This window comes from Trichosurus vulpecula, chromosome 8 (assembly GCF_011100635.1).
Source record: "Trichosurus vulpecula isolate mTriVul1 chromosome 8, mTriVul1.pri, whole genome shotgun sequence".
NCBI classification, from domain to species: domain Eukaryota; kingdom Metazoa; phylum Chordata; class Mammalia; order Diprotodontia; family Phalangeridae; genus Trichosurus; species Trichosurus vulpecula.
The window spans coordinates 139,185,196-139,212,368 of NC_050580.1; the positions used below are offsets into that span (position 1 = coordinate 139,185,196).

Sequence of the window (27,173 nt, forward strand, 5' to 3'; positions counted from 1 at the left end):
TCAGAACTCAGACTGTTCCAAATCAAAGTTTGATATCATCTTGGTTTGTATAATATGTTTGAAAACTTGGGTTTTTTCTGCCCGTCAGGACTTTACATATCAAAGGTGGTTTCAGACAGGGGCTAATTTATCTTGTAAAATACTTTAGGTAATATCTCATAAAAAGTTCTGTGACCTCATAATGGGTATGATGTTTAAACTGAACTTCTTGAATGTTAATCAGTCTTAAGCCTTATAGTTTTTTTTAAGGGATTCATCATTTCCCTGTATGAGATTGAAATTCAAGCCTCTCATTATTAAAATTGCTGTCATCTAAACATTACAAAGATGTATTGTTATCTTTCCATTATATATTCCTTTTGTTCAATTGTGCCTGATTCTTTGTGACCCTGTTTAGAGTTTCCTTGGCAAAGATATTGGAGCGATTTGTCATTTCCTCATTTTATAGATGAGGAAACTGAGGCAAACAGGGTTAAGTGATTTGCCCAGGGTCACATAGCTAGTAAGTGTCTGAGGCCAGATTTGAGCTCAGGAAGATGAGTGTTCCTAACTCCAGGCCCAGCACTCTATCCACTGTGCCACCTACCTGCTCTCTGTACTCCTAGAGGGCATCTTACCCCTCCTCAGCCTTTTATAATATAGTCTCTCACACGCAGACACATAACAAATGATAACTTTTCTGCAGAGGTTTTTAAGGAAACAAAATTCTCAACCATGATCATCACAAAATGATGAAGATGAAATGACATAAATTCCTTATTGACACAACATCGCAATGTTTTCATTATAAGCCTGCATTTTTCTCTTTAAAAAAAGATGAAAACCTTATATAGATCTAATTTTGCTGTTAGGACACATAAATTTGTCTTAAGTGACTAAGACAATTAGTTGTTTTGAAGGAAAAAATATTACTTGCTACTAAGTGTCTGCCCTAAGTGATTTTTATATTTTTCTCAAACCTTCACAGCTATATTTATTTCTGATCCTCAGAGAATTTAGAGCTAGAAATGACCTTAAAGGTAATAGTCCAACCTCCTCATTTTACAAATAGGAAAACTGAGGCGTAAGGAAGTGATATGATTTTCCCAAGTTCAGACAAGACATAAGTGTCAAAGCCAAGATTTGAGCCTAACTCTTCTAGTTCCAAATCAGTGTTAATTCTATTACTGTATACCAAAACTCCATTGCTTCTATTATATCTTCATTAGCATTAAAAAATTCTTTGGCCCCTAATCTTAATGTCATATCTGATCATATTTTTCTAACCACAAATGCTTTCAGAATCCATTTTCTTCACATCACATTACTTTTACATGATAAATTTATACGGTAAAGTCATTTATTTTCACTTGGAACTGAAAAAAATAAGGTATGTAGTTGCTTCTCAGCAGGTCAGGCTTTATTACAAATAATAAAATTCCAAAGTCCCCATGATAGATGCCTTTTGAACCTACACAAAACTTAGATGTCTAAAGTGCAGCATATTCTTCAAACCAGGCTGTTATCTAGAATCAAGGTTACTGTGAAGATTTGGCTAAAAATTTGATCTATCACATCTGATTTGTTTCAGTTACCTCTTACCACATCTTCTTCCGGCCAAGCCAGGTTTAGATACCCATGGCTTGCGGCACCAAGCTGCGAACACGATTCAGAGGGTGTTTAAAATGAGTTTTGTGCCCGTTGGCTTCTGGCAAAGGTTTATAGCTCGGATGTTAATTAGTTTGGCAGAAATGGATCTCCAGGTAAGTTGGTGTCCATCTAGAATAGAACATAAGTCAAGACTGAAGTTGTTTCATTGATGTTGCAGGGTCTTAGTTTGCTGCTTCCTGTTTTGGAAATGCCCCCCCCTCCCCTTTTTGACTTCATAAGGTCTCTGCCTTTGTGAACTAGGTTCTTTGGCATGGTAGTTACTTTTCTTTCCTACTGGTGTGATTCACTTGGATGACTTCCATAAATTCCTCATCTACTGCCCTTTGTCACTCCTTAAATCCTGGTGGTTCATTCAGAACCCAGGATTTGGTCTATTAAGAGTAAGACATGCTTATGGTCACCAAGAATTGTTGTGGGTATATTTAATGCTATTAAAAAGAATGATAGTTGTCAATTCAAGTTAATTTGATGAAAGATAATGGTCATTACATACTTTTTCCATGCAACACTAGTTGCTGAGTTATTCACATTACCATTAGAATTTTACTTCCTCCTATAACTGTGCTATTAAATTGTATTATCTTGGCATAGTTTTCTGTCCTTCGGGGGTCATTTCAAGGTATGGTCCACTCACTAGCCCACCATTCCTTCCTGAAAAGGTATTTTTTCCCCTTCCAATGGCTAAACCCAGATATATTTACTTCTCCTGTATTATGACCTTAATCAGTAGAAAAGAGGTGCTTTGTGATCTTCCAGGCTTGCCGAACCATGAAGAAAATGAGTACAAGAGCTAAGCTTGAAGATCATAAATTTTAACACATACCTTAACAGTGGAAGAAATGATTCATTTTTAATGCCAAGAGGGTAGACTGATTAAAAGAACTCAATGTGAAAGAACACATCTCTCCAGGCTTTTCCACATAGGGAAAAATTCTTAAATAACACTGACCTAATTTCAAACTCCTCTTTCCATATTCCCTGTCCCACTTTATAGTATTTAGATTATAGGTTCCGTGAGAACATGAACTGGATCTGATCTAATCCTTGCCCAAAGTAATCAGTTTGGTCAACCAGGATGATCAGGGGCTTCAAGTTCATACCATTCAAAGATCAGTTGGAAGAACGGGGGATGTTTAAGATGGAGAAGGGAAGACTCAGGAACCATGATAAATGTCTTCAAATATTTAAAAGACAAGAAGGATTAGGCTTGTTTGGCCCCAGAGAGCAGAACTAGGAGCAATGCATGGGACATACAAAGAGCAAAATTTAGTCTTGATGTCAGGAAAGAACTTCCTAACAATTAGAGACATATCTCATGGGTTCCCTTGGGAAGTAGTGGATTCTCCCTCACTAGGTGTCTTAAAGCAAAGGTTGGATTAGCATTTCTTGGGCATACTGGGATTCTTTTTTACTTTTACTTGTGAGTTGGATTAGATACTTTCTTACTTCTTTTCCAACTCTAATAGGAGTCATTTAATACATTTTTATTTCATCGAATTGATCTGAATGTAGAGCTGTGTCGGTCAGTAACCAAAATGTATCTAGAAACAGCTACAAAACAGATATATTTTTGTGATATACAGACCCTTATTTCACTGAGGAAAGTAACAGGAAGTCGAACCTAGTACATTCAGTAAATGACAGGCCTTCATCAAAAGTTCAGCCAGTGTTTACTGACAACTATCAGCAACACCAACCCGACCTAATATGGAAGCGTATTGCAGTACCAGTTTAAGACAAAAAGTTTTATTTGTAACTTGGAGATAAAATTACAAAAGTGTGTCATTTTTCTGCATTTTTCAGCTGTTTGAAAACAAGAAGAATACCAAGAGCAGGAACAGAAAAATGACCATTTACAGTTTTATGGGCAGCCAGAGAAACCGCTGTAGCACATTTAGAGTGAAAAGAAACCAGACCATATACTGGCAAGAAGGTCTCCTGGTCACATTTGATGGGGGCTACCTCAGGTAATATGTTTTATTATGACCCAACATTGTTTGGCTCAGGTTAGGTGACATTATGAGAGTAACTAAATGATATGGGTGTTGAGATTCCATAGTCACTAACTTTAAATTCCTGTTTTAGAATATAGGTTTTACTGGCCAAGTAGAAATTTGAGGGCATCCAACCAAAATATTTAGAAGGCTTCCCCCAGCTCTATCCAATAGTAGCCCTCTCCATTAGAGATTCACTGGCCCAGCATAAAGGGGGATGGGAGGAGTCATGTACTAATAAAAGACAGAAATTACTTAAATCAGAGAAACATATAATAAACCTGTTTCCCTGCTCATCTCATCATTTCTGCCATTTGACTATGCCTCTGTACTCAAAACAGCATGGTCCTAAGTCAGAATTTAAGAGTTGGAAGGGACCCCAAAGGCCATGCATCTCACCTAACCCATACCTGACAGGAATGCCTCCTATAACATACTTAACAAGTGGTCATCTGGCCGGTGCTTGAAGGCTTCCAGTGAATAACATTGGAAGCAGCCCATCCTACAGTTGGGACAGTTCTGATTATTAGGTGAGGCTGGAAGGAGATAAGGTTGAAAGGAGATGGGTCTAGAGATAGGATCCACCTACCCCTCCCTTCCCTCTCAAAAAGAAGAAAAGATGGTCATTGAAGCATTTTTTAATGCACAGAAGATAATAGACTTTTTCTGACATGAAATCTATGTTTCCCACCCATTGTTCTTTGTTCTGCCTTCTGTGGCCCAGCAGAACAAATTTTATCCCTCTTTTGCATCATAGCCACAGTTCTTCATCCATCCCATATTCCCTTCTTCAGCCTTAAACATCCTCAGTTCCTGCAACCAGTCCTCCTATAGTATGAATTCAAGGTCCTTAACCATTCTGTTTACCCTCCCCTGAATGTTCTTCAGGCTTATCAGTGCCCTTAAAATGTGACACAGTGAACTGAAAACAACACTTTAGATATGATTTGACGAGGGCAGATAGTCCCCCAGAGAAACTATCATCAGTAAACACTTGGTCTTCAAGGGCAGTAGGTATGTCTTGCTAATTCTATTATGAACATGGACTTCTCATGCTAAAGTAGACCAGGCATCGTCACTGGGGTATGATTCAGACTGAACTCACTTCTGAAAAGTATTTTATGACCCAGGAAAAATGTTTTTCTTGGTCTTGTTTTGTTTTTAGGGTTCTAGTTCAAAATGGGCAAAAGAATGTGCCATGATTTGGTCTGCATAAAGGAGAATTTAACTCTCTTCCTTTAAGTCACTTTAGGTCTCTGCTAGTTAATAGATCATCAGGTATAAAGCTTACTTGACTCTTCACTCCATGAGAGTCAGTATCCATTGAGCAAGATCACTGACCCATGGGGGGAGAAAAGGTGTGTAATTTTTAGTCCCATGTAATTTTAGAGCCAGCAATAGATCATCTGGTCCACATTCCCCTATTTTCCCTCAGATGAGGAAACTGAGGCACAGAGGTTAAATGACTTGCTCAGGTTCATAAATTTAGTCCTGAGAGGAGCCAGGACTAATACTCACTAACATTTCTGACTCCTGGTCCAATGCTCTTTCCATTACAACACACTGCAGAATTAAAAAAAAAAACAACCTTTACATATAGTTTGAGTTTTGGGTGATGAGTGGGTGGGAGAGATTTAATGAGGGGTTTTTAAGTGAACAACTTAACTTAAAAGGTTAAACTTAAAAAAAGGCTAAACTTATATGCCTTTTAAAAAATTTAAACTAACATTTAAAATGTTTATTATATACATTAAAAATAAGAGCTGTTAGAGAATATAAACATTTTAAATATATCTTAATTCAATATGATAACTAAGGAATAGAAAGGGGGGAAAGACATAATTTAAGGATAGTGAAAGGAGAAAGAATAGAGACATTTGTAAATCTAGCAACACATCCAAATATGAATGTTAGTGAATCATCCAAGTCCAACTACATAGGATAATATGTTTCTTTTTATTTCTTAATTGTAGTGTCGAATCCTCTGATGTCAATTGGAAGAAGAAAAAAAGTGGAGGAATAAAAATAATTTGCCAATCAGAAATGAGAGATTTCTCAGCCATGGCTTTTATCACTGATCATATCAACTCCTTGATAGACCAGTGGTTTCCTGGTAAGAAGGCATTACTGAATTGTGTTGTAATTTTATTTTAACGTGCCTTTGCAATTCACCATAAAAGCCTTATTTAGAAAAAATTCCTATTTGCCAAGAACTGAAGCCTGGCCAAGCATGGCAGTCTGCAATCTCAGCTACTAGGGAGGCTGAGGCTGATGGATCTCTTGAGCTCAGGAATTATGAGTTATAGTGGGTTATTCCAATAGGATGTCCACACTAAGTTCTGTATTAATATTGTGAGCCTCTGAGAAAAGGGCAAACCAGCCCCAGGTGGAAATGGAACAAATCAAAGCTTCTGTGCCTAGGGAAGATGGAGAGACAAAGTCCTTTAAAAAAAAGAAGAAGGAATTCATGTCCAAGAGCATTACAGGACTCCTTAATGAAATCCATGTTTACTCAAAGAACATCAGTCTAATAATCCATATAGGAAAAACTAAGTGGATGAAAATGACTTGTCTAAGACATAACATACAGTTGGGTGGCCATTCTGTGGAGTTAGCGCATTAGTACATCTCTCCGAGACTGACATTGCAGATGGACAATGATTTGGGTCCAGAGCTGAATAGGAAGAAGAAAGTAGGGTGTATTATATTTAGGAAATTACACAATTCTTTCAACAATCGAGAACTTTTCCCTGGCACAAAAACTTATCGTTTTAGCACAGATGCCCTCCAATGATACTGTGGGGTTTTGAATCTTGGCATACAACAGCCTCTGAAGAAAAATGATAGTGGGTGACACATGGTGGGTATAAGTAGGCAGTAGCAATTCCCAAAAATGACCCACAGATAAGAAGTGGAATGAGGGATAACTGGAGAAAGTGTATGATCACAAAAAGTCCTATATTAAGTGAGGGATATGTGGGCAGCCTGAATTCTGCATTATTACCCTTGAAGTGGACAAATACCAAATAGAAAGCCTCCAAACAGAGGGTAGATCATCTCAGATGATTTATGGGAGGACATGGACAAGACTCACAAAGCAAAGGATTTGTAATTTAGGTCTGTTGTTGTTGTTTAGTTGTTTTCAGTCATGTCTGACTCTTCATCCCCCAATTTGAGTTTTTCTTGGCAAAGATACTGGAGTGGTTTGCCATTTCCTTCTCCAACTCATTTTACAGATGAGGAAACTGAGGCCAACAGGGTTAAGAGACTTGCCCAGAGTCACACCGCTAGTAAGTTTCTGAGGCCAGGTTTGAATTCAAGTGTTCCTGCCTCCAAGTCTAGCCCTTCATTCACTACACTACCTCAGCAGCCTCTAATCAGAGTAGAACTGTCTCGGAAAGTAAGGTAGTATTCACATTCAAAGGGGAGGAATCTGACCCTGCTGATCCTCATTGGATAGAGAGAAAGTAGCGGGGGCCTAAGTGCCTGACACTCTTCTCTGTGACCTAGTCTTGCCCCAGGGGAAAGAGAAAGTGTCTGTCTCTTCCCACAGAAAAACTAGGATAAGAAATACTAAAGAAAGGGATACAGTCATAAGGACTAAACAGAAGACCCATTTACTTTTGTTTTTGCTTCTTAGTTGTTTCAGTCATGTCCAACTCTTCATGACCCCTTTTGGGGTTTTCTTGGCAAAGATACTGGAGTGGTTTGCCATTTCCTTCTCCAGCTCATTTTACAGATGAAGAAACTGAGGCCAACAGGGTTAAGTGACTTGCCCAGGGTCACACAGCTAATACGTGTCTAAGGCTAGATTTGAACTTAGGAAGATGAGTCTTCCTGACTCTAGACCCAGCAATCTATCCCCTGTGCCACCTAGCTGCCCTGGCACATAGTAGACTCCCTAATAAATGCTTATTTCATTCATCCCATTGACATAACAAAAATAACTGGCACTTTTAAGTTTGCAAAATAGTTTACAAATATTATTTTATCCTTGTAACAACCCTATAAGGTAGGTGCCCTTATTATCCCCATTTTACAAGTGAGGAAACTGAGGCAGATAGGGGAAATGATTTGTCCATGGTCTATACTAGTAAGTGTCTGAAGCCAGATTTGAACTCTGGTCTTCTGACTCCAGGCCCGGTGTCCTATCCGCTACACCACCTCCAGAACTCTCACTGGACTGTATTCAGCTGTAAGAGAATCATAGAGAAGACCATCGTGAGGCCCATTTGGTAGAAGTTTTGACCACATGGGAACCCGGCCTAAAGGCTTCATTGAGGGAGGGTCTGCTGAAGCAAAATAAAAGGCAGAATAACAGATGTGGGATTTGGGATTCCCGTGTGGATGTCCCATATGTGTTGTATGTGAAAAGCAGACAATTGAACCTCGGTGTAGTAAAGGAAGGATGCACATGGCCCCTTAAAACTTTGATTTGTTTATATAGTTCAGACTGAAAAGACTGAAATTCGTAGAGGAGAGAGGGACTGCAAAAATGTTTTTATTCAATTTTAGGGTGACTTGTTTCATAAAACAAAGTGCTGCCTTTTTTTAAAAGGTTTTTTCCCCACCAAGGTATCTCCCATACTTGTGTTAAAATCCTAGATGATTCCTAAAAGCCACAACAGCAGATGACTTTGTTCAGCACCCTTCTGACATTAATATGAAACAAGGCATAGAACAAAGAGATGTACATTCACCAGAGGGCTTCACCTTTTCCATGGAAGATGTCCAGCAGAGAGTCCAAATGGAAGAGGGATTTTCAATAGAGAGGGAGGTCAGCCCAATGCTCATGTTTACAGCTGACCAATGGGGCTTGATATAATCAAAACATCTCTCAAATGGGATCCATTGTCACTCACAGAGTTTGGCCTGGCTTCCCAGGCATTGAGCAGACTCCCACCTTTGGTTGATTCTGTGCCTCACTCCTTCAGTAATCAGGGTATCCAAATATTCCTAATGATGGTGTCATTATCACATCACTGATTTTGGGGGGAGCAGGGATAATGCTTTCCACCAAAATGCAAATTTGCTTTTGGAAGTGGCCAACTCAGAAAGAAGCCACCACGACCAGAGAGCAAGAATTGCTTTTAAAATTAGGCAGTTCTTCTCCACCAATCTTTCTGTGCTTAGAAGAAGGAAAGAATAGTTGACCACCATCATCTACGTTAGCCCATACCTTCGCCCAGACACCCCAGGGTAAATGTAAACCACTTCTCCAGAGGTGTTGCAATCATGATCTTAATACTCATGATGACATACCCACCCAGGAACTACAACAAACGATGGCAATCACAGTGTAAAGATACTGTGGGGCTGGGAGTTCTGCATACAGTCTCAGAGTGGAGAAGTATTTCAGAGGCTATCTAGTTTAACCTGGACCCAAACAAAAACTTCCCTCTGCAGATACCCAGAGACGGAAGACCTGAGCTCAGATCCCTTCTCATCATTCCCGTGTGTTCTTGCCAGACCAAAATATTTCTAATAATCATTCCACTTACTACTCATTCACCTTGAGCAACTCTTAATATTTATCAGTTGACAAATATTTAATCTCTCTAAACTTCAGTGACCTTCTCTGTAAAACGAATGAGTGGGACTAGCTGACCTCTCAGGTTTCTTCTAGCCCTAACACTGAATGATTTTCGATTTCTTCATTCCCCCCACCTCTGCCTCATCTCTTCCTAATGGGCATGCTGACTTAAAAGGTTCACTTTGGAATCTTCTCATTCAGCTGACCTCAGGACACTTACTAGTTGTGCAACCTTGGGCAAATCACTTAACCTCTGTTTGTCTCCATTTCCTAATCTGTAAAATGGGCATACCTCTCATGGTTGTTATGAGGATCAACTGAGATAATAGTAAGAGCTAACATTTATGTGGTGCCTATTGTCTGCCAGGCACTGTGATAATTCCTTTATAAATATTATCTCATTTGAGTTTCACAACAACCCTGGGATATAGGTGCAATTATTATCCCCATTTGTAAAGCTCTTAGCGCAGTACATGGCACACAGTAGGCACTCCATATTATTATTATTTAGCTCTAATTCATCCAAAAAACTCCAACTTCCCAACCTTGTGATGCTGTCTTGGTTTTGACATAACTGAGGAATCGAGGGCAGGTTGGAAGGTAGTTTTAAAACTGAAGGGAGTGCTTGGAAAAGTGATGTAAGGAGAAGGGTTGAAAGGTTATGTTATGGTGGCTATGGTCTCTGAACCCACATTAGTACATGTAGTCTGACAAAAGGATGTTCTCTGTATAAAGCTTCATTAAAAAAACATGGAGTCAGGACTTTGATCATCCCTAAAATGAGGGGTTCAGAGTAGATTTCTAAGGTGCCTTCCAGCTCCAGATCCCCACGGTATTGGAGTCTATGAACAGGGAAGGCATATGTGGTGTTGTAAGTGAAAAGAATAGAGTTGGATGACCTCAGTTTAAATCCCACCTCTGACACTCACTACCCATTATTACTGCCTTCTTAAAGCCTTACTGCCATGGGTGATTCACTGCCCAAGACCTCAGCTCTCTTCTCTGCAACATACCCTTTGAGGCCGCTTCCAGCTCTTTTATCTGTGATCCTATAATCCTATGACTGTCCCAGGAAATCTGTTTTTATGGGCCTTTTAGAAAGGCTGTTATGAACAATGAATGCCATTATTTGATGATTTGGTGGAAATGACTCAGGATGGTTTTTCCAGTTGGAATCCATAGATGTCATTTATTATAGAGCCCCCTAGAGTGTTTGAAGGTAGTGGTGGTGAATAACCAGAAAGGGGCTCCCACAACGTGGGTGATACAAGGGTTTTTTGTAGGTGGTGGTAAGTTGTCCTTGGGGACTGGGTATTTTAATTTATGTCAGCTGCTAGAATCCATTGCTTTCTTTTTTTTTGTGTCTCTATTTCCAGGTACTGTGTAGCTATTGCCAAAAGCTAGTACAATGCTCTACACATTGTGGGCGCTTGTGAGATGTTGTTCACTGCCTGGTTGACTGATGGTTTAAGTGAATTAGCTCTGTAATGAATATGGAATCATTTAGTATGCTAAGACAATGACTGCCTGATTAACGAATAAAAACAGGTCTCATTCAGTTTGAGCATAAAGTCTGCAAAATCAATGACAAGTCACACAAAGGGGACTGTGGTAGGAATATGCACATATGTACACATATGTGAAATTACAAAATTCTGACTTCCAACCCATTACAGCTCATCACTGATTCGATCCATTACTGAAGCATGCCAAATCTCTATGTTACAAGCACCATCAAAAAATAGTGTAGGTAAATAAGGTTTTCTTTCCACCCAAAGATTCCTAAATATTTATTGATTTAAAACAGAGTTTTATAGCTCAAATTACACTGTGGTTTAAAAAATCAACTACATTCTCTACCCTAGACCATCCAACCCACTGTAGCCTCAGGTATAGGAGCTCACTGCAATTCATGGCAGTATAGGACCCTAGACAAAAAGAAGCTCAGAATGGGAAGAGAAGAATTCAAAGAGAAAAATAAATGTGGGGTTTTTTTTTCAGAATTTAGGCATTTTGGAGACTCTGAACATAGTACTAACATAATAAATTCTAGTTGAATTAAGTTAGCAGTTGGTTTTGTGGGCCAACTCAAATTTGTCACAGTTTCTTTTTTTAAAAAAAATTTAATTAAGCACTCTTTTCTCTTTCTTCTTACTCCTCCCTTCCCCCAAAAAGAAAGAAAAGCAATACCCTTCTAACAGATATGCATAATCAAGCAAAGCAAATTTGGCCACATTCAAAAATATATGTCCCATTTTGCACCTTGCATCCATCACCTCCCTGCTAGACAGGGAAATAGCATGCTTCAGTCATCTGTCTTTTGGAATCTGGTTGGTCATTGCATTGATCAGAATTCTGAATTCTTTTAAAGCTCTTTGTTTTTATAAAGCAGCTGTCATAAAACAAAGTATTCTGATTCTGGATGAGCAGTTAGTGTGAAGTACTAATGAGGTCTGAATTGAACCCTTATAGTCACATGCTGTACCTCTGCTACAGACATACATCCCCTGCACCCTCCAAACTTATGATCCCCAAGGCAGGCTATATGAGAGAGCAGATGCATGAGTATAAATCTTTTTACAGTCCCTAAAATAATAACCCAAGGCCCATAAAGCACCATATTATACCTGTGGATCAAGACTTCAATTTATCTGGTCTATTAGTAATGCAATATAGGCCAGCCTACTGGGGATTTGTTTGGGTCAGATAGTACAGATTGTGTTACACAATCCTAATTACCAATATTTAAAAAAAAACAGCCATGGGATAAGAGGAATAGGCTTCTGTGATTAAATGTCCAGCCAGTGGACAACCCTAAGGGTGGCTTTTCTGCTAACCAAAATCTGTTCCTTTTCAGCCCTTACAGCTACTGAGAGTGATGGTACCTTGCTTATGGAGCAATATGTCCCATGCCCCATCTGTGAGTCTTCAAGAACTCAACAAAATGACTTGAATGAGAAAACAGAAGATGTGCAATACTTTGATATGGAGGATTGTGTCCTGACTGCAATCGAGCAAGACTTTATCACATGTCCCAGTCACTCCGACATTCCTGTTCCTTTGCAAGAGCTAGTCCCAGAGTTATTTATGACTGATTTTCCTGCCAGGTAATGTAAACAGACTACATTTAATCAGATCTATTAGTGAGTCATCCCATCTCCTCTGCAAATACTTTTCAAAGTGACCGATGAAACAGCCAACAATCTGGCTCTTCTACTAACAGTTTAATCTGTATCACTTCTGGCCATGACTTAACCAAACCAGAGTATACCAGCAACACTATATTTTGCATTGCTGTTGCTGTTGAGTCATTTAAGTCATGTCTGAATCTTTGTGACCCCATTTGGGGTTTTCTTGCCAGAGATCTTGGAGTCATTTGCCGTTTCCTTCTCCAGCTCATTTTACAGATGAGGAAACTGAGGCAAATAGGGTTAAGTGACTTGTCCAGGGCCACATAGCTAATAAGTATCTGAGGATGGATTTGAACTCAGGTCTTCTTTATTCCAGACCTAGCACTCTATCTACTGTGTGACTTAGCTTCCTATATTTCGCACTAATCATGCCAATAGATTCTCTTGATCATATTTCAGTAGATTTCTTCTTTCAATTCTCATAGTCTTGGCAGATTGCTTAAGTTTGTGAGTTCTTAACAGGCTATAGCCAATCAGGTGTCCACACAAAGTCTAGCACTAATATGGTGTACCTCTGAGAGCAGAGGGTCACCAGGCTGGCTAAAGAGGAGTCAGGAGGTCAGACAAATGGAGTGTGTTTGCATCCTGAGCAGCACTGAGACCAGGCCCCTGATGGCTCTCTACACTTCTAACTCAGAAAGACAGTTTCCAGTTGAGAGAGAGAGTGTGTGTTGTCTCAGCATCTCCCTGAAAGGAAGCAAGTCATTTTTACTTTATGTTTTCATTGCTCGGACAAGGACGGCTAGTGAAAAAGCAGGAGCAAAAATGATTACCTTTGAAAGTCAAACCATCAGTATCCTGGGTGTATTCCATTTTCTTTCTGATAAATAAGCTGAAACTATCTTTCTGCTGAGCTTGCTCTCAGTCCCATTTTCTACTCTGCTGCTTGCTCAACAAACAGAAGATAAATTAGAATTGGTCTCCAGCAGATATTCAAGAACAGGAAGGGTTCCAAGCAATCTGCTTTCATTTTCCCTTTTCTAAAATATCACTTTTATAACTGCAACCTCATGACTGAATATTTTAATTCCTTAAGTCCTTGAGTTGATGGTATCTACTATTAACTTAAGATAATAATGCTAGAAATAAGCTTCTGAAGAAAATATAAAATATTGTCAAATCACCCAAAAAAGTGGTCACTGAAAATAATCTCTCAACTTGCCCTTCCTCATTAATTTCCAGCAAGTTTTGGATTGTGACATCCTATCTGATTTCCCAATACCCTTTTGAGGCTTTCCTTGATCACTCACAGCTAGAGGTGATTCATTCTTCCTCAGATTCTTTATGCCACTCTTACTGACTTCTCCTATGAACTTGTCTCATTCTAACATAAATTATCTATGTACATCTCATTTCTACTGTAGATTGTCATCTCCTTGAGGGCGAGTAGTATTCCCATTTTTTCTTTCATCTTGAACTGTAGTAAAGCTTCATATTTTCTCAAAATGTTTTGAAAATTTGACTGCTTTTCTTCAGGGTCCCTCCCCCCACCACTGCCAAAGAATTAGGTGACATGCTTGACTGTTGCAAAATCAACATTCAAAATCCATGGTTTTAGGTTTTCCACTTAGAGAGAATCTCAGGCTTTAGATCAAGTGTATTTTATAAGTCTTTTCAACTTCCCAGACTCATCATCAGAGAAATAAACAAACTCGTTTAGCAAATATAAGGGTTTTTTTTCAGGTTCCTGTTACTCATGATGTGCATCAAAAGGCCCGACAGATAAAAGCAATTAAATTCTGAGACGGTAGGAAGGTATAAGAGAGAATATGTACAAGGTTTTAGAAGAACATTATGAGAAGCAAATGTTTGTAGAATGAAATATACTATTGTTTCTTTTTTTCTAAATTCATCTTTAATTAAATCACCATTGTTCTTTAAAGATCATCTGGCTTCCATATTTTGAGGGCCAGTCTCAAACATCTTTAAAAATAGTCAAGAGCTCATCTGGGGCAAAGCCCCAATTTTTTCCCTTACTAAAGTTAAAAATTTTCATTTTTAGACTGAAATTTATCATGGTTTAAATCTCATCTGAAAAAGCTCAATTTGTATGAAACTCAGTTCATCTTAACATGATAGGAGAAAAGTTGTCACCACTAACTCAAATCTAGTCCTGAGGCAACAACATGGATCAGTTCCATAAAAAAACTCAGTTTTTCCAAAAATTGGGCAATTTTGATTGGACAGTCAGGCACCACAGATAAGAAAACAAATGTCAAACCTTTTTTAAAGTAGATAAGCATATATTGTAGTATAGACCGGGCTTGAGATAAAGAAGGAAAAAAAGGAATTTAAATGCTTCTCTTTTTTTAAAAAATGACATGTTCTTCCTGATAATCCTTCCCTGCCCTCCACTTTCCCAAATGAAAGAAAGTAAATTTCTTGATAGGGAGTTTTCTGATTTTTTTTAATCCATTGTGATCTAAATGGGATTAATAAGTCCATGGGGGATATTTTACCACATTAGCTGGTTCAAAACTTATTAACAATAAGCCACACTTTGGTGATGACTTTGGTGACCCAGAATAGTCAACCTGGTCTCAGAGCTTGAAACCATGTGCCACGAAGATTCTGGCATCTACTGAACCATAATGCCAGAACCTTGTCAAGCAACATTTTTCTCTGTGTGTGTGTGTGTGTGTGTGTGCGCGCGCGCGCGCGCTTTCCCCCTGGTTTATATAAATCTCCAGGATCTTTTCTCTGAGAGAACTTTCCAGCCTCTGGAGTCACAGCAGAAAGCTACATTTCAAACAGCTTCAGCATAAATTGCTAGTATTTCCATAGCTCTGCCCGCTAGTCACATAAGACCCTTTAACAATCTGCATCTTTCTTATCCAGGTAGTTATTAATGAGCATTTGGGGTAACAGCCCCAGCATGTCTGTCTGAGAATCTGGACTAGGGATGTAATTTGTTAGTTTTATTTGACCGATGTACAGTTTAGTTGAGCTGTTTGAAGTCTGAGCAGATGTAGGGCCTGTCTCTGGAAAATAATGGAAAATGATGAATTGCAACACAAGTAACGGCAATTTGGTCAGTTGCATCAAGAGGGAAAAGTCAGAAATTAAAGCACAGCTTTTCCATAAATCGTACAACCTTGGTTTGACAGTGAGGCAATCTGGAAAAAGCAGCAGATGTAAAACCTTTTAAAACATGTAGGTATATGCTATAGTGTCAACTACACTTGAGGTCGGGAGGAAAAAGGGTTTTAAATGGTTCTCTTCTTCTACCTCCCAACCTCCGGAAGAAAGAAATGGAGGAGAATGAATCAAGGCTGAGCAAGAAATTGGAAGAACTGAGGAAAATATTCGTGTTGACAAATATTTTGTTGTTGTTCAGTCATATCTGACTCTTAGTGACCCTCTTTGGGGTTTTCTTGGCAAAGATACTAGAGTGGTTTGCCATTTCCTTCTCCAGCTCATTTGACACATGAGGAAACTGAGACAAAGAGGGTTAAGCGACTTGCCCAGGGTCACACAGCTAGTAAGAGTCTGAGGCCAGATTTGAACTCACAACAATGAGTCTTCCTGACTCCAGGCCCAACACTCTATCTACTGCGCTACCAAGCATAGAACTTTGCCAGTTAAGAGTGTCCAAAGAAAAATTCTCTATGTTTATAATTAAGTTATGTTATGTTATATGTTATGTTGAATTGTATTACATTATATTAATTATATTATATTAGCATTCTCTATGCTTACAAGTTGTTTTTTCTTGACGATTATGAAATAACTAAAATGTAATGTCCATAATTTTGAAAGACTTTTTCTGCCCTTTCTGGACAGATACTAGTTCATTATCTAATACGCCTATTCCCTAGATGAGCAGAATACAAGTTGGAGAATATAAGTTCCTGGAGGGTAGGACCTGGTTTATTTCAGGCTTTGTATCTTCAGTGACTAGCATGGTGCCTGACACTAAAATGCTGTTTGAATTTAACTCACTTGTCTCCATGAGAAGTCTGAGTAAGCTATCAAGTAGTGGACACAGCACCTGACGAACTCCACACTTTCTGCAGATTCTCTTCCAAACATAGGGAGGTATGAGGAGGCACTCCAGGGAAATGTTTAAAGTATAGCTCCCACCACACTAATCATTTGTGTTATGTTCATGGCAGGCTATTTCTGGAAAATAGCAAGTTAGAATGCAGTGAAAATGAAAACAATGTTCTGGGCCAAGGTGGAAGTGGAACCATTATATACCAAGCACAGTACCACGGGAAACCGGTGGCCGTGAAGAGATTCCAGCTCAAAAAATTCAAGAACCTTGCTAATGCGACAGCAGGTAAACAGGGATCCTTGATCAGCTTCCTTTCCTTCCAGATATCTGCTCCCTGTAGAGAACAACCACAAATCATCTCCCTTCCTTAAAGCAGCATCTGCAGCTGTATAAATACAGAGTCAAAAATGGGCAGACTATGTGTGTGTGTGTGTGTGTGAAGGTATGAAGGGAGAAACTTTCTTTATACACAGTGTATTCTGAGACCGGCTATAAGAATGGTAAATGTGCCATTAAATTGTGGCCTGGGGTTCTGTTGCTTAGCAACTGGATGTAGGATCCCGCAATGGTAAACACAGAATGTTGAGGGAGTCTGATTGTGACCCCTAGTTTACCGTCTGACTCACTAAGCTATTTTAGCAAAGCAGGTTCACCTCTCTGTGCCTCAGTTTCCTTTCCTGTTAAAGCTAAGTTTCAGACATTGGTCTGAGGCCAGGGTGACTAATCAATAGGACTTTCCAAACATAAATCTGAATATTTCATTCTCAGGATTTGAATCATTTACCCCTTTCTCAGGCAACACTTTCAAAGGGTGGGTAACAGGGACTGGACCTGTAATTTCGTTGGGACAGGGAGTTCCAAGGTGAGAAAACCTTTACCAGTGTAGGTCAGCACTTTTTCTGAAACTTATGTTCTTAGAAAGTTGCGTAGAGCACTGAGAGGTTAAGTGACTAGTATGAGGCAGAAGTCAGAATTTGAACCTGGGGTCTTCTCTTCCCCCATCCTCCCATTCAAGATCATCTTCTATGCCACCCAGCTTTAAGGGAAGTAGCAGCCTAGGTAAAAAAAGTAATCGCTTTTATTTCTCCCCAGCTGAATATGGAAAGATAATGTAGATAATGGGAGGAATCTTTAGAGATCTTGTGGGTTCAGCTGCCTCATTTTACAAGTGAGAAAACAGAGGCCCACAGATGTGAAGTGATTTACTCAAAGTCACAGATCTGGGACCAGAGCTTTTTAGGAAGTAGTTTGGAAAAGAGTGTTTTTTTTTTCTCCCCTAGAAGTGAACACAAATAATATTCACACCCACGGGAAATTTGCATTTAAATGGCATTCTCCAAATAGAGATTTTTTACTTCACACCCCAGGGATGTCTTACTATTTAGGATCCAGTGGGAGGAATGTAGGCCTCTGAGAGAAATATTTTTATTTCCATTTTAAAGAGCATATGATTTCCCACTTTTATATCTTACAAGTCAGCTTATGTTATCTTTACAGAGCTGATTTTCATTAATTGTCTCTGCCAGAATTTTATACATATGGGAATTAGTTCACTGAGGGAATCAGCTCAGAGTTTTTAACTCTGTTGGTTTTGAATTCATCACAGACCACTAAAACTAAAAAGCTGTTGCCATGTAACACCTAGTAGTAGACAGCAGTACATATTGAAAATGATAAAAATAGCCTTTGATCTCATCGTTAAGTGTAGTCAACAGAAAGTCTGGGAAGAGGTTGAACTATAACTGTAAGAGGTCTTTAACCAATCAGTCAATCGAATATGACAATGCTACATGCCAGGCATTGTGCTAGGCGATGGGCATTCAGAGACAAGAAACAAGTTCTCCTTTCGAGGAGCTTGCATCCTATTGAGGAAATTCAGTGTTGGAGCAGCAAGATTCCTTGATGCTGTTTGAAGAACCTGCAGAAGCAAAGGTTTCATCTCTCTAGGAGAGTCTGACCATAGACTGATATCAGAAAAAAATGCTATTGCTGCACAAGTCAGAGACTATTCACTGGAAAGGGCAAATTGCAAATTGGAATATTTCACATAGCCTGCCATAGCAAGCTTACACTTGCTTTTTGATTGATACACTTCTGGAGTATGTCAATCAAAAAGTACTTTCCCCATTACTTTCTTATAATCTCTTGTTCCTTGAGAGGCAGGACTTGAAGATATCTGTGAAAAAATAGAGGGTTCAGTTTTATCTGAGGTGTAGATGTCCCCAGCCTCTGGACATACTAGAGGGTATTATGTGTACATTTTTTCCCTTTTAAATCAGTCATCAAAAGAAAAATTCCCTTAATTCGTAGGAGCATAGATTTAAAGCCGGCAGGAACATTTGAGGCCTACCCCTCATTGTTTCAAATAAGGAAACTGAGACTCAGAGACAACGACTTATCCAGATTTACAGAGATATGTGGCAGAGCTAGGATTCAAACCAAGGACAGTCCTGCCACTAGAGGAGCTTTTTAGATTGCATTATTTTAAGCTCTTTTAGGACAGGCTTCTAATAGGAGACTTTCTCAAAGTACTTTAAAACTTGCAAAATGTCTTCCATGCATTGTCTCATTTGATTCTATACCTACCCTAAAAGATAGATATTGGAAGGTAGTATTCTACCTCTCCTATAGATGAGAAAACTGAGAATCACAGGGGTTATATGATCTGTCAGTGGTCATGCAGCCAGTATCCAAAGCAAAACTTAAACCCAAGTCACTTTTAATTCCAGGTCTTTCCACCATACTAGGCTCCCTCTAAGTGCAGTACCTAACATATTGCCTTTACTTAGTAGGGTGCTCAATAGGGAGGTTTAATGAATGGACAAATATCCTCAGGTTCACAAGAATTTAAGTGCTAGGTAATACTACCACTTTGATAACCTGCAATTAATAAAATTAAAATATTTTTAAAAGGTTTAAATTTAATTCTAGACTTCTAAGCCACTAGTTTATTACACAACTCATCTTTTTTTTTAAATTGCATGCTCCCCCATTATTTATAATTTGCTTATTTGTAAATTGCATGTATGTTCTACTATAGAAATAAGTAGAGACACTATAAACTTACATAAAAATAGAAATGAAAAAGGATGAGATAAAAATGAAATATGTGCTCCTTAAGTTAATAGGCAGTCACTGGAGTTTATTGAGTAGGGCAGTGACACTGTCAGATCTGCTTTTCGGGAAAATCACTTTGCTGGCCGTGTAGAGTGTGGATTGGAAAAGGTGGAGAAACCAACTAGGAGGGTATTGTAGTAGTTCATGTGAGGGGTAAGAAGGCTCTCAAATAGGCTGGTGGTTGTGTGACTAGAGAAGGGGGCAGATGCAAGAGATATTGTGGAGTCAGATATATGGGGTAAGGAAGAGTGAGGTTCTGTAGGAGAGAGACAGATGGATAATTCAAAGAGAAGAGAGTAAATATACAGGAGGAGAATATGGCCAACAGTTATCAAATGCTACAGAGAGGTCAAAAAATTTTAAGACTGAAGAAAGAACATCATGCTTGGTAATTAAGAAGTTATTGATAATTTTGAAGAGAGTGCTGTCAGTCTGAGGAATGATGAGTCAAGGATAAAGGAGTTGAAGACCTGAGAGACCCCTGGTGGTGGTACCCTCATTTAAAAAAAAAAAGTTTGCTAAAGGACTGGTTTTGGGGAGGATAGCAAAATTGCAACCCATCCATGTCAATGAATCCTGTGCTACTCTTTCCCAGCGACAAATGAAAAATGCGTTTCTAGAAGGGTGAACCTTACTCATTGACCACTGCCCCAAGTGCAGAGCCAACTGCTGTGATGATCCAGAAGAGAGAGTATGAGCATTGTAACTATAGGGGTGAGCAATGGAAATTGCTGTTGTTCAGCTGCTGTGGGAATCTGGGTTAGGTTTTGACCACTCTAAGGGGCCAAAACCAGGTACAGTAGTGGAAAGGGGACAGCTTTGGGAGGAGTAAGAGTGGGAGAATGTTGAAGGGCATGATGTGGTTGTGTTGGCAATAAGTCCACAACTGGCTATGGATGCAGGGTGGGAGGTGACTCATCTTCTCACAGTTTTATTAATTGGTCACCCACCCCTTGAGGTCAGGCTACAGCCCCCTTGAAGTCATCCCTCAACCCCCATTTTGGAGATCACTGTGCTGAGCTGTTATTTCAGAAGAAAACTTTTTTCTTTGTTATATGCAAAATAGCTAAATCCTCAAGAAAGAGGGACTCCTGTCTTTGTGGGTCTCTCTGTAGGCCCAAACCATTTTGGAAGTACATACAACTTAAGTCATGTTCCAGTGTGTAGGACTGGAGCCAATACAAGCATCGCTTACATTGCACAATGTTATTTATCTGGCTGGTGAACTCTTGTGGACATTTTTGGCATCTTGGTTCTGTTATCTTGTCCTTTGCTTAACTGAAAGCAGGCATTCTTTCCTTTTGTCTGTGTCAGATTCCATGCTGAAGCACCTACGAGCCATGGATGCCATGAAGAACTTTTCAGAATTCCGGCAGGAAGCCAGCATGCTACATTCCTTACAACATCCATGTATTGTTTCCTTGATTGGAATTAGCATCCACCCTCTTTGCTTTGCCCTAGAACTTGCCCCCTTGGGGAGTCTTACTACCGTGCTTTCCGAAAAGTCCAAAGGTAACACCTGAGACTCTCTCTTTTCCATAGGTGCAATGTGTGTAATAGCTTGATTTCTTTCACTCATCTGTTTCTTGATGTTCAAGAAACATGCTGTGACTTGTAGAAGAAAGCACTGAAATATTCAGGGCAGTGAGAATCTGCATCCTTAGGCTGTGAAACACAGCACTCTCCTATGAGGGAATAGACAGGAGAGAGAGTAAGCCCATCACTATATAGAGAAGTCCCTGAAAGTTCATGGGGTGACATTGTCTAGCAATAAAGAGGTAATTACCTCTGGACTAAAATACTCCGGGATCAGGATAGAGGTAGGGACTGGACCCATGACTTCATCAGTTCAGGGAACTCCCATATGAGAAAACTCCCTCTACCAGTGTAGGTCAGTACCTGCTCTACAACGTAGAGAGAGAGAGTTGACTAGAACATTTAAATATTATAACTTGCCCATCTCCCAGAGCCAGTATGTGTCAGAGGTAGGATTTGAATCCAGGTCTCCCTGGCTTTGAGGGCCATTCTCTATCTATTCTGTAATGGGAAGTAAACAATTGAGGAGATATTTCAATCATTTAAAAGTATGCTTATTTTTTTTCGTTAGTGGTTAATTATAAATGTAAAATCACTAGTCCATCCAAAGAAACAGGAAACTCTAAATTTTAAACTAGCTGGGGAAGTGTTCTTTGTATGTTGAAGTGGAAGAAATAGCACGCAAATGGATTTTTCCCCTAACGTTGTCTTTGATGAAAATCTATAAAATACCAACAGAATGTTTACGGTATGGCAAGATACAGCCGTTGAGGTTGGCTAATCTGCAGAAATTTTGACTCAGTGATGTTATATGTATCATAAATGAAATGCTAATATCAAAAATAAATTCAATGCTAAGTAATATTTCATTGACATGATTCTGAGTCTCTTCTGGCTTGTGGCTTGGTAGAACACTGAAATAAGAGGTTTATCAAGATATGTTAGTCACTCAGCAAGAATTTATTAAATACCTACTTTATGAGACCCTGGGGATACAGAGGCAAAATCAAACAGTCCTTGCTCTCAACGAGTTTCCATTCTACTAGGGCAGACAACATGTGTGCATAAAGGTATATTGAAAATGCCCGTGAAATAAATACAGGCCAGTTATGGTGGGGAGGGCACTAGCAGTTGCAAAGGAAGGACTTCATGTGGAAGAAAGTGGTCCTTGAGCTGGGTCTTGAAGAAAACAGGATTCTAAGAGGTGAGGAAGGAATACATTCCAGGGATGGAGGGCAGCTGGAATGGGAGAACACATGTGAATTACAGTAAGAAGGTCAGGCTGGACTATAGAACGCAGAAAAGGGAGTAGAGGTTGGGGGCCAAGTTATAAAGGACTTTAAATGCCAAACCAAGGAATCCGTATTGTCACATCAGTAATATATGAATTACTGGAGTGGGTGAGGGGTGGGCAAAGAGATATTTGCTATAATGAATTTGGCTTTTATCCTTTCTTTGAAAAGGTTCTTCCTTTATGCCCCTGGGGCACATGCTTACACAGAAAATAGCCTATCAGATTGTCTCAGGTCTGGCCTACCTCCATAAGAAGAACATCATATTCTGTGACCTGAAATCTGACAACATTTTAGTTTGGTCCCTTGATGTCAAAGAACACATCAATATCAAACTCTCCGACTACGGGATCTCTCGGCAGTCATTTCATGAAGGAGCTCTCGGAGTTGAGGGCACCCCCGGCTACCAGGCCCCTGAGATCAGGCCCCGGATTGTATATGATGAAAAGGTAACTGGCACCATTCCAAAGCAAACCTTTATTTTATAGATCAGTGAAAAGAGTCTAATGTCAATTCTTCTTTTGGGGATATCTGTATTCCCAGCTGGGCATGAGAGGCTTTAAATGCTAGCCCAAGGTTAGCTGAACATTTCTGAGGAGCTGAGGCTTTATTTGTGGTTACTGAGTTTCTTTCATTCGTGTCTGACTCTTTGGGACCCCATTTGGGGTTTTCTTGGCAAAGATACTGGAGTAGTGATTTGCCATTTCCTTCTACAGCTCATTTTACAGATGAGGAAACTGAGGACCCTAGGGTTAAGTAACTTGTCCAGGTTACACATCTCAGGCTAGATTTGAACTCATGTCCTCCTGACTCTAGGGCCATTGCTCTAGGCACTGAACCACCTAGCTGTCCTTGCTTTATTCAGGCAAACTCATATAGTGAAAAGAGCATAAGACTTTGGAGGCAGAAGACCTGGGACATTAGCTAGAGGATCCTGGGTAAATATCATAAACTCTCCAAGCCCTGGTTTCCACATTCACTAAATGAGAATAATAATAGTCCTTGTTTTATTTACTTCACAAGGTTTGTGTGGGTAAAATACTTTATAGACTTTAAAAAGTTGTAGAAATTTTTATTTTTGTTTTTGATATTGGGAATCCATTAATATATAATTACTGGTTTTACATATATCCACATATAATTATAATAATTATTGCCATATGTATATATATAATTCTATATTATTGGTTTGTTATTAATATGTTATTTGTTCTGTATATTATTATTAATTGTATATTGTCAATAATAAAATGAGCTGACTTTAGAAGCATCTTCAGCAATTGTCAAAGTTTTCCCAGATGTCTTTTCTTTTCCCCTTTCTTTCTCAGTAGAGTATAATAAGGGAGTATTAGGTAATACTTTGATGTGCTAAAATGAAAGTTTGGGTGTTTTGTTTTGTTTTTATTTTTCCCCAATCTCTACCCTGTAGCTTTCTGATAATGAAAAGCCTGAGTTAGCCTTAGCAGCTTCTAAGCCTTGAAGATAAGAGGGCTCAAACAATTAGACTTTGATTTGGCAAATGATAGCCTATATTCCTTCAGGAAATTCTTGTGTATTAACCACCTGTGAAGCAACTCTCCTAAGCCAAGAAGATTGAGGAGAGAGAAATCCAAAGGAAACAAAGCTTAGGTTCAGGCAGTTAGCCATCAGCTCACAAGCGGGCCAGCTTCAGTCTTTGATTATAGTTAAATATTTATCCTCCTCCTTGGCTTCTTTCACCCTAAACAGGGAAACGGCCAAATCAATTTGGAGACATGAATGCCAGTTTCATTTTACAGACACACACAAGAAAACTAGAAATTATCTTGAGATGCACAGAAAAGGGAAAAAACGTTGCCTTTGTAGCTTTGCTCAATCTTCTTACATAGCAATTTATTGTTCAGCATAAAAATATCATCTTGTACAGTTTTGGTCAAAGTGGCAGCTTATTATTTTGTGACTCCCCATGGGTCACTGACTAATTGCATTATGAATAAAAACAATAGTTTTCCTGAATACTCATGTGGTATCCAACAGATCTGGAATCTCAAAAGTCCTTTCTGAAAGTCTATGTTTCTGTGAAATTGTCCAAGATATAGGACAAGTCAAAGCATAGAAGACTTTAGGAGTAGAAGTTGAAATATGAAATTCTAAGTATCAACTGAAACTAAGCAGTACAAGTTCATCTTATTCTGAAATAGATGACTTTTAAATAAGGAGAGAACTGTAAGATTATGCTCTCCCACTTACAGAAAAGTCTCTATTCTTTCTCACCCATCTTATCCTTCAGGACTTCAGTGGCTCTCACAGATGTGGGGATCCCTCCATCAGTGCAGATTATAACCCATATCTATTTACTTGCTAAAAATGGCACTTCTTAACCACCTATAGCAAATTTTTCCAATAACAAAGTAAATAGCATACTAATATTGAATGGTCTTGATAATGCCTCTTATTTAATATGGTTCCTTGTACTCAATTGTAGTAGATAACAATTTTTAAGTGAGAAAAGTTTGTGTGCTCAGTTGTAAGTTGTTTTAAAGCAAGGACCATGTCTTCTGCTCCTTATGTATCCCCCACCCATCAGCTACAGTACCAGGTACCCTGTAGCTCCTTACTCAGTGTGGTTGGATGAATTTCAAGAGATTTGCCTTTTCTCCTTAGGTGGACATGTTTTCCTATGGAATGGTGCTCTATGAATTGCTGTCAGGTCAGCGGCCTGTGCTTGGTCATCATCAACTTCAGATTGCCAAGAAGCTATCCAAGGGCATTCGTCCAGTCTTGGGACACCCAGAAGAAGTACAATTCCATAGACTACAGGCGCTTATGACAGAATGTTGGGACACCAAACCTGAAAAGGTACCTGGGAGGAGGAGTATGACAAAGGGGATTGGAGGAAGAAGGAAGGGAAGAAGCAAGGTGCAGTCTTTGTGATACTTGCATCCTCACTTCCCAGTATTAGTTAAAGCTTTCTTCTGTGTGTGTGTTAAATCAGACTATATATACCCATCCAGCCAACCGTATCGAACCCACCTTTTGGCCAGCGTAACTATAGTTGACATGCCTTTTCTCTCCTGTATTAGAATGGGATATTTAATATGTATATGGCATACAGGAAGTAAGTGCTTAATAATTTTTTTATTCCTTCATTCACCTATTTCTCCTAATTTTGTCTCTTGTTTCCTTATCCTCACTTAAAGAAAATAAAAGTTCCCTTTCTAAAAAATAAAGATTGAAAAATCTTAGTTCTATAATCACATAAATAGCCCAAAAAAATGCAGTTCCTCCCATAGCAATAAAGTTAATTCTAATTTTGCTGGAGAAAAAAAGGGGGAGGGGGTGCAAGGACCTGTTTTCAGAGAAACAATCATATGTTTTCTCATGAGGAATGTGGATCATATTGTAATTTCTGAAAATAACCTTCCTGTGAGGATGCAGTGGTTCCAGGGTTAAATTTGGGCTATTATCAAACTAGATTAAATATTGGAATGTTGTAGGAAGCTGAATGAAGTCTTAAGAAAGAGCCTCAAGAAAATTGGATGGCCCTGGATATGAAGGTTAGAACATTTGGAATTTAGGCCAGCATGAGTAGTTTAATGCTAAATTGACCATGACTAAAATATTTTAAGTTGGTTCTGCACTAATCTGGAAAACCCCCAAAGTTTACCTTCTATGTTCAAAGTTGCTTCATCCTCTTGCCTGTATTTTCTAAAATGTGGCCAAAGTGATGATACTGAACAAGTAAATCTGAAGGCAAAGCATCTTCCCTGGGTTTATGAAAGCTAATTTCATATGTAACATTTTGCTAACTGGCATTGATCTTTGTTGTTAATGAGCCATAAACCCTTCTTCACATGGTCGGGTGGATGTCTTTTCTCTCAGCGACCTTTGGCCATTTCCGTAGTTAGCCAGATGAAGGACCCCACCTTTGCGACTTTCATGTATATGCTGCACTGTGGGAAGCAGACTTCTTTCTTCTCATCCCCGGGACAAGAATATACTGTCGTGTTCTGGGATGGAAAAGAGGAATCCAGGTAACCTTCATTTGCTGCTTTTTCAATCATCCAGAAATGTGCAGTGCTCACAGACCCCTAAAAAGACACAGTTCAAACCTTTACAAAACCTATAATCATCTTCTAGAACACTTCCCTTAAGTCTAGAATGAGAGAATTAAACAAGATTCTTTCATTTTCTGCCTCTCTATCCCCATTATCTAGCACAGTGCCTGGCATGTAGTAAGTGTTTAATAAATGCTTGTGGGTTGATTAGATGATCTTTAAGGTCTCTTCCAAATCTAACATTCTATGATTTTATTATTAGACCTTGAACAGGGACCAAAAAAGTCATTGCACACGGATACAGAAATGTAAAAAGACTCATGCTATATCAGCAGGCAGTGTAGAGAAGGTAGAGTTCAACCTTTCTTTCCACACTGGTAAGACTAAGTGATTGAGAAATGCATGTTGTCTGGACTTGGGATTCTTCCTCTTTTTGGTGTCATGTGCCCCTTTGGTAGTCTGGTGAAGCCTATGGATTCCTTCTCGGAATCATGTTTGGTGCTACATTCATAATTGAGAGAAATGCTAACAATTAAAGGTTAGTGAAAATAAAGATGCAGAAGTTTTCCCCATTCAAGCTCAAAAATTTGAGTCTGTGGAGAGAGTCTGTTCTAAACTATGCTGTGCAACTAGACAGACAATTCAATTGACCTCATGCATCAGTACATATATCTGGGACAGCATGACAAATGAGCAGTGATCAAGAGGATAGTCGGCTGGGTTGCCTTTGGGAAACTGAACAGCTCTTTTAATGACAAGATCCTTCTCCCTGAAACAAAGGCCCATCTTCTTATCAGGAATACTACTGTGTGACTGTGAATCATGG

General features: G+C 39.1%; 1 protein-coding gene across 2 annotated transcripts in view; it reads left to right on the forward strand.

Annotated features, from left to right (window-relative positions):
- The window catches only part of LRRK1 (leucine rich repeat kinase 1), a 159,468-nt gene that overhangs the window by 115,002 nt on the left and 17,293 nt on the right, over window positions 1-27,173 (forward strand). For both annotated transcript variants that reach the window (XM_036735424.1, XM_036735425.1), the window contains exons 21-29: window positions 1,571-1,742; window positions 3,454-3,617; window positions 5,618-5,757; window positions 12,035-12,284; window positions 16,484-16,650; window positions 20,797-20,994; window positions 22,482-22,759; window positions 24,954-25,148; window positions 26,172-26,323. In XM_036735424.1, the coding sequence (XP_036591319.1) occupies window positions 1,571-1,742; window positions 3,454-3,617; window positions 5,618-5,757; window positions 12,035-12,284; window positions 16,484-16,650; window positions 20,797-20,994; window positions 22,482-22,759; window positions 24,954-25,148; window positions 26,172-26,323 (1,716 nt within the window). The remainder of the gene's footprint in view (window positions 1-1,570; window positions 1,743-3,453; window positions 3,618-5,617; window positions 5,758-12,034; window positions 12,285-16,483; window positions 16,651-20,796; window positions 20,995-22,481; window positions 22,760-24,953; window positions 25,149-26,171; window positions 26,324-27,173) is intronic.